This window comes from Thermobia domestica, chromosome 1, assembly GCF_964235325.1.
Source record: "Thermobia domestica chromosome 1, izTheDome1.hap1.1, whole genome shotgun sequence".
NCBI lineage: Eukaryota > Metazoa > Arthropoda > Insecta > Zygentoma > Lepismatidae > Thermobia > Thermobia domestica.
In genome coordinates, this window is record NC_137454.1 from 188,239,621 (window position 1) to 188,254,214 (window position 14,594).

General features: G+C 34.0%; 1 protein-coding gene across 2 annotated transcripts in view; it reads right to left on the minus strand.

The window, feature by feature from the left end:
• Positions 1-3,700: 3,700 nt before the first annotated feature.
• Positions 3,701-14,594, minus strand: part of LOC145692076 (uncharacterized) — a 49,088-nt gene continuing 38,194 nt past the window's right edge. For both annotated transcript variants that reach the window (XM_081767369.1, XM_081767375.1), the window contains exon 10: positions 3,701-8,181. In XM_081767369.1, the coding sequence (XP_081623495.1) occupies positions 7,807-8,181 (375 nt within the window). In that variant the 3' untranslated portion in view covers positions 3,701-7,806. The remainder of the gene's footprint in view (positions 8,182-14,594) is intronic.

The following is a 14,594-nucleotide window of genomic DNA, read 5'->3' on the forward strand; positions in this document are numbered from 1 at the left end:
GAATTTGCCTTCACGTCATACGGCCAATTTTACAATTGAATTTCGGCACCTGCCCGCTAAGAACGATATCAATTTTACCCTGAATCTTCAAAATTTCCAACGAACTATAACTTCTATGCATTCCCTCTTACAACATGAAGAACTCCGGACCATTTTTCGGATTTTCATCTTGCGCCAACTTTCCCTTGGACACTAATTATCAATTACTAGTTGGATTTGGATGTTTTCTTTATTATTTATTCAAGCGTGTGGCTACGAACAATCGCTAATCCCACAACCACCTTCTTTTGCAATATGTATCGTCTTCTTCTTCCAATCGTTACCACGGCCGCCATAGTTCTTCTATTTTTCGTCTTCCTATATATTCTATATCGCCGCCTCAGGATTCGGCCAGCCCTAACATCTCCTCCTCGCACTGAGATTTCACACCCAATACCGATGGACTCGTCCCAGTCGGCGTCAGAGACAGTGTTCCCGTCACAACAATATACTACGGCCCTCACTATTAGTGACCTAGTGTATAAATACTAACTGTAATCACCCGAGCTTCGACAGCCTCTCCTTTGAGGGAAATGACGTAGTTTACCAAATCTTGTACACATCGACAGAAGTTTGGAATATACGAAAATCTTTGTATGTCACTACTTGTAAACTTTAATAACATTGTACCCTTTCACTGATGGCACCTACAAGTTTACAAATAAATTTACCTTCGGATGGTTTGTCAAATAGATTAGAAATAAAACAGTAATATTTTAATTTTCTTGTATGTATTTTTTATATAAAAATGGAATACAATTAATTCATCTACAAATTAACCATAAATACTATACTTTCACGTTCATATTGTAATTATTTTACACATACTGAATGCTATATCTAATACCTGCTACCATTCCATATATTTAAAGCAATCATTACTGTAAATGACTTAAGTTATCACAGAATATCAATAAAAAAAACATTAGCTTACCGTCGTAATGAATCATAACTTTACGTATTGGAGAAAACCAGTCAGTAAAATAAAAAAAATACCAAAAAATAAATTAATTAAACATATCCTCATAATAAGCATAAAAAGCAACTTTTTTACATGCTGGTTTTTACACAAAATGACTTTATGATAGCTCTTACATGTAATGGATTATCCCAACAATAATGGAAATATTGTAAGTATTGTTATCGTCAAAAATCAGGTAAATATTGTAGAAACGGAGCTACCATATGCATTAAATGACGGCGTGTTACAAACTGAAGCTAATAGGATCAGCCAGGAACAAACAAATGAAACAAAATTTGTCCTGAAGTTTTACACCTAAATAAATATTACCAAAAACATTGATATATCTAGAAAAAGCTTTCTTTCTATTGTAAATAAATAGGATCATTTATTCCAAGTGAACGGATCAATTTTTTCAATTTTCATCTCTACATCAACTCATTATTCACATTTCCAACTACTTTGAAAAACGAAAAAATAAACACATACATATATATATTAGATAGATATATTCATTAAATATAGATAATTCTTTTCAACACAAAAGAATAACAATAACAAGTATAAATAAAAATTACATCTCATATATTAAGAATAATAATAATACCATCACATTATACTGAATATAAAAAACTGCAAATGTATGCGATGCTAAGGAGTCTCGTTGAATGTAAGATAACAGAAAATTGCTTGGTTTTATTGTATCACAAAGTCACATCAATATAAATTTGAAATATCACTAAGCAACCCTTCATTCAGACCCATGTTCGGATACTAAAAGCTAACTGTCCTTTACTTATTCAGTCTCCTACAAAAAGAAAGTTCTATCATTATATCTTATAATTACTGCCTGGATCAGACGGCATTTACAATTATGTAATCTGAATTCAACTTCACATAAAACCAACGTTGTTTTCATACAAATAAGAAGAATACGTTTGGAATATTTTCACAACATTATTACTATTTCTTTTTTTCATTTATTTCAATACAATTAATAATAATTTGTGATCCGAAATTTTGTTATATCAAAATTCTTTCTGTTCCCAACATGAACGACACGTAACAGTTCAAAAAATAATAACATTGTCTTATATTCAAATGACTAAACATTTAGTACATAAATTAAATCATTAAGAATGCAATCAATGAATCGAATTATTAGAGAACTGAATAATATTCATAAAAGTTATTATTAAGCAGTTACAGTATATTAACGAACACACACACATACATTTATTCAAACTGAAAAATAGTGAGGCAAAGAACTCAGATAGTTTCTATGGATGATATTTCAGACAATACTACAGCAAGAAGTGCCAAAATTCTCGTCTACGCAATGATTTTTCTTTATTTTATTTTTCATATAATGTAATATTGGCTGGCATGCACAATAAATAGCGAAAGTTCTTCTGTTGTAATGATTTACATGACCTTCGAGAAATATCTTTTTGTTACTTTGTACAGAAAATATTTTGGCTATAAAGCAGCAGAAAGCTATTAAGTTATGAGTGATCTCCAAAGTCGCACTCGAAAATGTTTTCATAACCCTAGTCCTCGCAAGGAGTGACTCAAGCCTACTTTTGTCTCTGTACTTACAAATACCATATTTTTTAACCGCTTAGGTGATCCTCAGAAAATATTTCCTGAACAACAAAACAAAATTATGGCCAATGGACTGAATTTTTCACGTTTCTAGCCAGCCTATACAACTAATACAAGAGACGTGTGACAGACTGTTATAACTTTTTGTGATTAAGTTGACAATGTTGTATCAATCTCAATAAAAATCTGTTTCCTGTCGAAGACATTAATAAAAAAAATGTTCTAATTTACACGCTGTTTCACTATGGTAAGCAGATATAATAAACTTTCCAAAGTACTTCCGAGGGACTTCTTGCGTAGAATTAAGCTGAGAGAAAACTTGATAGGCTAGATATAACAACACAACATATGGCATTAACTGTGCAATCAGCAAACGAAAAAAGGTGCCGTTCGTTAAAACACCTTTCAGAGAAAATACATGTCCATACAGTTGAATAATTTGGGAGGATATATTTAGATAAAAGTAAAGGAAGAATAAATCAAGTTATTGGAAATATTAAAAGACATTAAAATTGTGATTGATTTTAATAATGACAATCTTATCTTAAATTAGGTTTTGTCTTTAGAAAACGAAGATTCCATGAACTAGACAATTACGACTCATTATTTTGACAACGTTTTATTACTCAAGTACTGGATTCTGAAAATATTCTTAATACAGAAACGCCAGTAATTTCCAAAATGCCTAACAACTAAGAAAATACAGAACATATACCACACTGGACACATTCCGACCCAAGTCATATTGTACCCATTGTTCACTTTTCTCTTAGTATGAAATTTTCTTATATATTTAATCACAAGTATCTTCAGACCACGAACACATTCTTCAAATTTGTAGAAAATACATTCATGTTTATGGAAAACTTTAATATATATATATTACAATAATCATTGTTATTGTGAACATTTTGGTCCCATTTTACACACAAATTACCTCACATGGTAAACACACACACATGCACACATCGTAGACCCATGCCAAAAAACACCACTACTTAAGACTTTCATCTACGTACAACACATTTTTCATACATTATTATAATTGTATCACAGAAAAGTACTTCCACTTCTCAAATCTTTGTTATTAAAAAAAAAAAAAAAGGCATTTCTCGTGATGAATTGAAAAAAAAAAATACGTGTTTTCCATTACAAATTAAAAATGGTGGTATTTCTTAACAGCACAGATATACTGAAAATATTACCAACAAATGTAGTTCTTTATTAATGTTCCTGGTGGAAAGATAATGGGATTAAGTTTGTTATTGATACTTGATCTTACGATACTATAAAATACGCCTTATTTGTCATCTATACAATAGTCATTTACTTTGCGTCTCAGCTGCCTGAAAAATCCAACATTTTTTATGTTCTTTACGGCAAATTCAACTATAATAAGTTTAGAATACATGTCTAAAACTATGGAATCAGAATATCAAGCATCTCTTTATAAAATACTGACGAATTGACTTAATACGCTCAGTTGTTCACTACAGCTTAATCCGCAAATTCGAAATTTTATTTTTTGAATAACGTTAAACTAAAGAAACTCCAAGTATATTACATATTCTGGAGTGCAGTATACTGTATGTTAGTAAGCAGTGGTAATTCTACGTTGTCCCTAACCCATACGTAATATAACCCATATGGTAAACCACTGAAGAGCCACAACAGTGAGCACCGCGAGCTGCAAGTACAGGACTTCATCCTAACTAAATTAAAATATCGCTTGCTTGAGATATAGCCAATTTACAACTCCAGTTCCGATGTTCTATTAGCTGTTACAAAATACTTTGCACTGAAACATGTGATGTCGATTTTGTCATGTAAGACCTTACCTCAACGAAGTCTTCCAACTCATATTCTACTATATTTCAGTGTCTTCCTACACTGCCAACTGTAAATGTGATATTAGTCAAATAAGGCAATATTAATCAACTTCGTTTTCCTAAATTTATTTATCTTAGGCTAGTCTTCCGGCCGACTGCACATTGCCTACTCGCTAGCGACATCTTTTAGCGTCAAACAGAAAACAGTGCAGCTAGCGACAACTTTTGGCCTGACTCTGAACTATTCAGAGTAAGTGCAACTGAAAGACTGAGACGTTTTGCGCTTATAATAAGAATTAAGAATATCTAAATCTTTTCGCCTGCACATGTTTATGCAACACGTAAATGTTAAATGGTTTGTAGTTTACATATTAGCATTACTTACAGACTGATATGCTTTTGCTTCATCATAAGGATTTAGTTAGTTTTCTTTTTTCAGCTGCAATTTATAGTTGACTTCTTTTTTAGTACACTGTTATTGTAAGACAACATAAAATACATAGGGTACTTAAGAAATTAACAAAGAAAATAGAAAAGGGAAATAATACACCACCCATCGACTATATCAGTTTTCGCCAAACTTATGAAGCTCCTGAGCTACAGCACCGTTCTTAAATCCTCCTGTGAGCTACCAACAAAAAGAACTACCAACTTTAAAAAGAAAAAGTTACATTTGTTTATTGTCTATAAACTAGACGTAACTTGAGCGTTCACGCGATCCACCGAAAATGTCCCTGCGAGCTACTCCCCGTGAGCTTCTAGTAGCTCGCAATCGACGGTTTGGCAATCACTGGACTATACAGTTGATTAACGAGTTCCGAAATAAAAATAATAGCTCAAAACTATTTTTCCTAGTTGACTGGTTATCTTAGAGTTTATAATGCCTTTTCAGCATCAAGGCTGTGGGAGATGTGACTCACAACGTAACATGGGATCTGAACCCAGGAACTCTCACTGGGAATCGATCCCAGGTCTCCTCCACTGAGGATGGTATCGTAATTAGCCAGAGTATATCTTACGTCTTGTATCCCTAACTATTCGCATGTACATCAGGCTTTGAAAATATCAGTAATGTATATCTCTTCTTGTAGTTTTATTTTATGACCCAAGTTTTAACTTCCAGGCTAATTAGAGACTGTATTCCAATGGGAATCGTAATTAGAGCTCGTTGACTATTCAGAAATAATAAAATAATGTAATTATTTACTTACATAACAACATAATAATGTAGATCAAAATCAACAAGACTGCTCCTAAGTATTGTCAAATCAAGTTATATTTCCCACTGGTGTTTCTAGTCACATCTGAAAGTTTTCAGTATAAGTTCTGTATCTTTTACTATAGGGCTTGTTCCGTATTAGTCTTCTTATATAAGAATATGATAATAAAATACCTACGAGTACAAATATCACAAACATTCCCTTAGTATGAATGTCGAGTTACTACCTTGCCATATCGTTTCTGCATAAGGAAGACAGTGATATTCATATACGCGCACCACATACACGAACTCTCACGCTCATTCGCAGGTTTCCGCAATCAGTAACATTTAAATTCAAAACAGAGTAAATTATATATTAGATATTTACAACGAGTTTTATATTTTCGACTAGCAGTAAAATGAGCAGAGACCCAAATTTCTTTTAATGACCTCCCAGAATTAAATGCTCCACTAAGTGCAACGAACGGGTTCCCTACTGAGCCCTTGTTGCCAAGTTTTGAAATATATAATAGACTACACCACTATAAAGCATTAAACTTGTTTCTGGGTTTGCAATGCTTGTTAATAGCATTTTATTTTCCCAATTGTATAGTAACCAGGATTAAAAACAAAAAAAAAAAAAAAAAAAAGTTAATGTGCAGTATTTCTGGACTTATTCCCTTTCGTATACTGCATCAACAATAAAGTTATTGTTTCCAAATAAAGAAATAGCTGAAATCAGCACGTAAGTACTTATCAAATTCATACATTCATCGCTGCCCATGCAAGTGGTTCCGGATTTAATTCTTACGTGCTTATATATTTTCTTTATTACTCCAGCATTGTGCTTAAATTTATACAGAGATCTACATGAATTAAGAAAGTTGATGAAATCTGAAAAAGAACAAATAAGTTAGAAACTCGGAAACGGAACAGTGACTTTATAAATTTACTGTAGTTTAGAAAGTAAATTATAGCTCAACAGCAAGTCATCATGATTATGACAACACATGAATTCACTGAACCACTGAAGAGAAAGTACAAAGTAGATGTACTCTCCAATATCCGTAATGCAATCGGAAGATGTTCTGAAGTAAGAACGATTCACATTTCATTCAAGTTGTATATACATAGTTAATCTACTGTACCTGATAATACAGTTGAACGTACTGGGAACAAACAATGAAAGTTTCGTAACTTCCAAACCACTCAACACGAGAAAAGAGGTTGCAAGATGGTTAAGTCCGTCAGCCCAGTAGATGAATGTAGTTTCTTCGATGTTTCCATGCAAAATTTTCCTCTAATATACTTCCAGTTCCTACCGACCGCATGCGTTGTAACGTTATTATGGTCCTTTTCAAGAAGGACAGAAACTGTATTAAAATCAAATAGAGACGGAACTTCTGGATAAAGGACACACCATTATAATATTATCCAAGTGATTATGTTGCTTCCTTTTAATTTTGCATATTAGAATTCTGCCTTTAGGCTAATGAGGACGCAACCAGCAGAGAATCGAAATCGGAACCATACACATCAAATACGAGTGTATTAATCACCTGGATACGTGAAAATCTTCCCCATTTGTTCGACCCCTGTAGAAAAGTGAGAAAAAATGTTTTTGTCCTAGTGGCAAGAAACTGCTTTCCAACTATCACGAGGGCAACACTCCAGTAACTATTTTCCAAATTACAAAGAGCGTGTGCTAAATTGTTTAGGAACAATTCGATCTTCTTTGCAGTACAATTTAGGCTCATATATGTTTCCTCTATAAATAAAGCATGATATAATAATATGCTTATGCGTTTTCGTATGTAAATAAGATAAATATTAAGAAAAAATTATATATGCGAACATACCAACATATCAACTTTGATATGGATAATTACATATTATAACAACAATTTCCTAATTTGTATGGTCCAGTACAATACATGTTACAAGATAAAATGCCAATACACATAATTTGCTTACTACGTAACGTTATTGACAAAAAAAAAAAAAAAAAAAAAAAAAAAAAAAAAATCGAAAAAAATCGATTCAAATAATAAACTCAAAATAGCCTTGAACAGCTGCCTAATGACCTTAGACTGGGAATGCAAAAATACTTCCCACGTACGAAAACATCAAGCTCATTGTTGTATGCTTTGAAATTAGGATGTTCCTTTTCTTTACTGAACAATGTACTCCTTGTATCCTCTAAGTGACTTTAATTGCTTTTTAATGCTTTTGATCAGATCATACGGCTGGACGAGAATAGAAATATCGCGACCAACAGCATTCAAACGATCTTTCACCTCGCCATCCTTGAAAAACAGATTTAGAGGTCTTCCGTTGATCTCTGTTAGAACCCAATTGCACAAAGACATCCCATCACACGTTGCAGCTCGTGGTTTTAAACCGTATCTAGCTGCCAAACTGCCAGGAAGAACGTCTTTCACTTCTGCTGTGTTGCCCTCCAATACAATACCTAGATCCTGACCTTCGACGTCCCGTTGAATGGCAAATACATGGCCAAAAGGAAGTCGTCGGACTACAAACTCTACCTGTAAAAATATGAAGTCAATGGTTAATATTTAGCAATGACTTACGATTAAATACATCTCAATTTGAAAATGCCAAACGGTTTTGAGAAGGCCTCTTGTCTTTCTCAGTAGCCTGGAAATTCCTACTATAAACTTACTTCACATTTACTGATGCCATAATACCATACTGTATTATCACCAGTACTGCGTAGATAAAGAATGTAGTTTAATAGTTAGGATTGTATGCTGCAAAATTATTCCTTCTAATTTTTTCACATTTGCAGCACCAGTAATGCTGCAAAATTATTATTGCTTTTATATCAATATTACTAATCTTAAAGTATTCCTGAGCAAGCTTATATCATGTTACCCAGAGAATTGATCACATGCTGTGATGTTATACTTTAGTGGAAATAAAGTAACCATAAGAACTATTGGATACCAGTACGTAGTTACAGTAACTGAAGAGCCCCTATAGTGAGAATCTAAAATGCACTTATTCCACACTACAATTATTATATTTACTTATGACCAAATAATCCATTATTATCTGTTCAATAGTTTCCTTTTCAAGCCTATTCACAGATATTAACCTTTCGGTAGTCGCGTCTGTCTATGTAACACGGGCAGTCGCGCGTTGTACTTTTTACAACACTTAACAGTAAAGATGTTATTGACTTATATTCACATTGTGATCCCATTGTCACATTCAAAATAGTAAAAATAAATAAAAATACAAACGACACATGCAATAAATTCGGTCAGTTGCAATTCAGTCAGTTCAGTCAGTTAGTGACTTACAACAAAAACAACAACACTGTTGTACTTTTTACAACAGCGCGACTGCCGAAAGGTTAAAATTCACAAATTCTTTGGTAAGAAGGTCTTAGCAGCATTTATCAGGCCACACAAATACTACATCAAAAAGAGCATGAAGCCACCTTGGAGATTGAAAGTTACCTAGTGCCCAAATTGCTGAGTTTTGTTGTTATATACAATCATTGTCAAAAGTCTGAGCACGCTACTGCCTAAAAGACATGTATCAAAAAAAAAAAAAAAAAAAAAAAAAAAAAATGTGTTGGACTTGTTATGTGAAATAAACTCATGCTCATACAAAGAAATTAAAATATATGTTCCTCTTCCCACTGAGACAAATTTATTATGTCTGCATTCAATGAAATGCCGACCCTTAGCTTTGATAAGAGCTTTACAAATACCAGGCATTTGTTTGGATTAATTTATCCAATTTTTGCGAAGCTATGAGACTCCAGCAGCTCTGAAGAGCCTTCCAAAGACCTTTAGTATTCGTTGGCATGTCAAGTTCATTTTACAAGAGCTCGATGGGTAATAAATCCGGTGACTGTGATGACTATTCCGTTTGTTGGTGACGTAAGTGTCTTACTTTGCATTTAATAATTACTGCATAGCTTGGAAGAATGTTTGGGATGGTAATCCTGTTGCGGTGTAAAGTTATTGCCCCAAAGCTGCGTTCCTGATGGAATTCCATGCCTCACTTAAACGTTGTTAAACACTTTTTTGTCCACTATTCCATTTATTCAAACTATATTAAAAACTTGGTAGCAGGGTTGGAAAAAAGTTTTAAAAAAAGGAACAAAACACGTGTTTAAAACATGAAAAAGATGTCCAAAATGTTTTAAACATTTTTTAAAACACGGACGAAAAAAAAACATGTTTTAAACATTTTGAACAGTTTAAAACATATTTCAAAATCGTGTAATAACTCATTTGTTAAGACTTTTTACTCTTTACTTGCAACCAGTATCACATATTCATCCTGTATATACTGATTAGTGCAACATTGATAACAGAAATAAAATCGTTTGACTAAAAATTGCTTTTATATGGTTCTTTTAATGAATTTTTTATTGTGCTTTTATATGGTTCTTTTAATGATTTTTTTATTGGACACTTGTTGTTCAAGATGATTTTCGAAAAAAGATTAAATGTTTTCGTAGTACACTGGTGATAATGCACCTTAATATATGAAATTTCGTTTTTGTAGCACCAGCGGTTTTGGAAATGACTTCTGAGTGTCCGTATCGGATTCAAAATAATGACTTTGTATTTTTTTTTTTTTTTTTTTTTTTTTTTTTTTTTTTTTTTTTTTTTTTTGTAGTAACACCAATTAATTTAATTTGTGTAACACCACTGGTTTGCAAAGTGACTTTCGAATGACCATTGGATTTAATGACATTTTTTTACGGTATTTGTCTCAAATAATTATATTGTTATTGGAATTTTGCACACACGTACATAATTTTTACTCAATTGATCACCTGGAGCTGGGTGAAATTTTAGTTGCAAAAATTTGATTGCTATTTCGGAATACTGATGCTAATAAAATTATTTTAACATAATAAATTTTCGAAAAGTGATGTTCCAAGCACACTTCATGTTGTGCTAACTTTAGAATATTTTCTGCAAGCCTGTGTATTGGTTATTGTTTAAATCAATAATTGTATTGAAGGAAAACAATATTTGGAACATTCAGAGCATAATGCATCCAAGTCTATTTTCAATTATGTTCAGTTTTGCTCAGCAAATGAACTATATTTCAAAACGCAATATCTTATCAGTCAAAAGTACGAAATAAATTAAACTAAAACCACGTGAAAGGGCGTGGGCTAGTTTTATATGACGGCCGCTAGACAGGGGCGTCAGTGGATGCAGGAGGGGCAGCCGCGCCCACCCCTACTCTGAATTTCAGATTTTGGGGGGAGTAAGGCAAATTTAGAAACTTTTTGATAAGCAAAGTCCAACAGAACAAGTTTGAAATCCTTACACCGAATAAATACGAAGAAAATATACACAGAAAAATACTGTAGGTGGCATACTTAAAAAGGTAGGTTAAATGTGTAATTCCTGTAGTTTTTGGACTTAACATACAGCAGACGTATAACTGACGACGCATGTTTTATAATACTTTCTGTATAAGTGTTCGATCTGTACGTACTTTCCGTATGAAACAATATAGGCGGTCAGAATCTCACATACAAATGGACGTATATAACATATAGCTGAGGAATGTAACATAAGTATATGCATGTGATACACGGAAAATTGTTAGATGTCAGACATCCTGCAACAACATGCTGTAACACCTAAGGGCAGTGCGTATGTAGCATATGAATAACGTATGCTCCGTACTGATTTCTGTAGTACGCAAAAGGATTCCGTATATTTGTACACTATACCGCTGTCCGGAGAACGGGTTTTTCTCAGTGAAGATGATCAAAACTGGAGAGTTGCTTAGGCACAATTTCCAGAATTTTAAGCAGGCCCGAAACTCGAAAGTAGAGTGACCTTTGGAATCCTTGGGTCAAAAAGAAAGAAAAAAAAAATACAAAAGAGAAGTATAAGCCTATAGCTCCTTGCGGCCAATGGCAATGGATTTTAACTGATCAAACTCCGTACTTATTCGGTGTAAGGACTTCAATTTTGTTCTGTTGGACTTTGCTCAGCAAAAGGTTTCTAAATCTGCATTACTGTCCCAAAATTTGAAATGAAATGAAATTTTTGAGTTACGTCCCACGCTTATGCCGGTTAGGCTAAAGGAGATGGTGATTATGAGAAATGAATGAAATGAAGAAAGTGGGCGGAAACGGGAGAACCCCGAAGAAACCCACGCACACGGTGTTTGTCCACCACAAAGTTCACTTGGCAGGAGCAGGATTTGAATCCGGGACCCCATGCACCAGAGGTGAACACTCTACCAAAATTTGAAATTCAGGGTAGGTGGTAGGAGGGCAGATGACCTCTAAAAGGATGCCCCTCTCTAGCGGTAATCATATAAAAGATCTAGACTGCACCTTGTCACGTAGTTTTCTTTCTTTCTTTTCGAATTCGTAGTTGCGAATATATGACGTTTTCCATTGGTGTATTCTTTTTGACACACCCTGCAGTTATTTAATGTAATTATGCATCACTGACTATGACATTTGGAGCTTGAATTATTAATCTTTCTCACGCTGCAGCGTACACAATATCTTAAATTTATGAGCAGGGAGGGGAAAATTAGCCCTCCTGTTCCCCCGTTCTAGAAACGCCCTTGTCTAGCGGTTGTCCTATGAAACTAGCCCACACTACACCTTTTCACGTGCTTTTTGGTTCATTTATTTCGGACTCTTCGCTACGAAGATACTATGTTTGCTGAGCAAAAATGAACCTTTTGAAAATGGACATGGATCCTTGTGCTCTGAACGACCCATATCTAAAAATATTTTTAAAAGACCCTAAGCTGGAGCCAAATTTATCCTGCAACCCAAATTTGTTCGAAACATATAAAACTAGTTTCTTCGGTTTACTCGAAATGATGTCCTTTTTTCTTCTCGTAAAACTCATGTTAAACGATTGCAAGTTGTACGAAGACTGAGAACTAACATGTACTGTATGTATTAACGAATGCTTGCGATATTTTAATTTCAGAACCGCAATTTAGTAAAGAGCCCTTTGTTTTCTGAATACAACAAACAAACTTGTTTTAATGATAATTCTTTTATTTATTGTTTAATATCATTTCTACAAGTAGTCCAACCTTCGACTACAACACCTTCTCGCAAAGTTAACTGATACGCATTTAAACAATACAATAGACGATTAAAAAAAAAAAAAAAAAAAAGGAAAAAGAGACGAATTGTTGATCACCACATCGACTTGCTGTAGCCACGAGAAATCAAAACATTCACACAGGATCAGTGTTGAAACAGTCCTAGCTCTGGAATGGGCTGAAAAACTACCAAATTAAAACGGGCTGAATTCACTATTTTATCACAGTGTAATAATTACACGGCTCTATAACACGAAACTAAAAGAAGTAAAGTTCTAGAACACTCCGCCCCCTTTCTCCACGGGTCCAAATCAAGAAATTGCTCTTTTTAAAAATTACTTTTTAAAAACATCCAAATAGGAAGACTCCGAACAATTGTGGAAGTATATGAAACTTTTCTCGCACGTAGGAAGTATAACAGAGGCCAGCAAATTAAAAGGGAAAACAGTTATCATCTTCGGTATGTATTGTAAGGAAATCAAACACGCCTCTATTTCAAAGTGACCAATAGACCAAAACGGTATTATGGTCATATATGAAAAAATATATAAAACGAGGAACAAATCAATCAATCATGAGATGTAGAAAAAGTCTTACTGACACTTTTGAAAATGTGACAAGTATTTGTTAAATGGTGCTGAACTGGGTGGAAATGTATCAACTTTTTTCACAAAAGGGGCTGAAAATGCCACCGTGGTACAGTCCGCAGCAAAAAACCTGCAACATGAGCATTTAGGTTTATTGTGAAACGACAAAGTCTTTTGCTCCAACATAAGTGTGCACGGGAGACGCCGAGGTTTCTCCTTGCGTGAATCGTGCCACTTAGACGTTATGTTGATTCCCTGCGTTGTTAGGCGTAGTTTCACAATAAACTTACATGCCCATGTTCAGGTTTTTTGCTGTGGGCAGTACCAACGGGCCGATGAATGACAAAAAGGGTTGAATTTGGTAAGTGTACCAAGTGTGGCAACACTGTACGGAAAGAAAATAGCCTTCTAAACGGGATCACTTTTTTGTAATTTTCTTTCTCTGGCAGATTTTTTTTTACAAAAATAAAATAAAATAAAACTAAACATATGTTTAAAACAAGACAAGAAATACACGTGTTTAAAACAAAATGTTTAAAACGTATATAAAATTTGTTTTAAACAAAATCAATTGTTTAAAACAAGTTTTAATCATTTGTTTTAAACAAAACAACCCCTGCTTGGTAGTCTATAAAGCATCCCCAAACAGTGACGCTAACTAATCCGTGCCTTACTGTAACTACAAAATGGTCAAGGTGAAACTGTTCTTCGGGATGACGACGCATAAACTTCTAGCATTGGAAGGTGGAAAGTTGAAATTTAGATTTGTCGGTCCAGAGTGCCCTCTTCCATTTTTCATCATTCCTTGCATAAATCCGAGTGTTAACTATGTTCAAAACTCCATCTTAAATAGTTGAGCCGTTTTTAAGTTATGATGATACGAAGAATGTAGATTTCAATATGGAGGAAAAATTACAGAAATTTTCCCCATTCCCCCCTTAGAAGCGAAAGTTTTGGAAACGTTGGAACACGTATCCATTTATTTTTAATAAGGACTACATATGCCAAAGTTTCAATTTCCTATCTTGAAAAGTCCCCAAGACACTGTTTTTGGCATTAATGTTCATCCTCCTCTTCTCCTTAGCATTTTAATCTCAGAGACACAATAAAATCCCAGTTTGAGGTAGGTACTAATTATGTTCGAAACACACATATATATGGAGATAGAATGGAGCTAGCTCACTATCATTCACTTTGCTCCAGGAGCGTCATTTGGGGAGGAAAGGAGGCATATTCCTTCTGAGTTTGAAATATATATATTCCCTCCCCAAATGACGCTC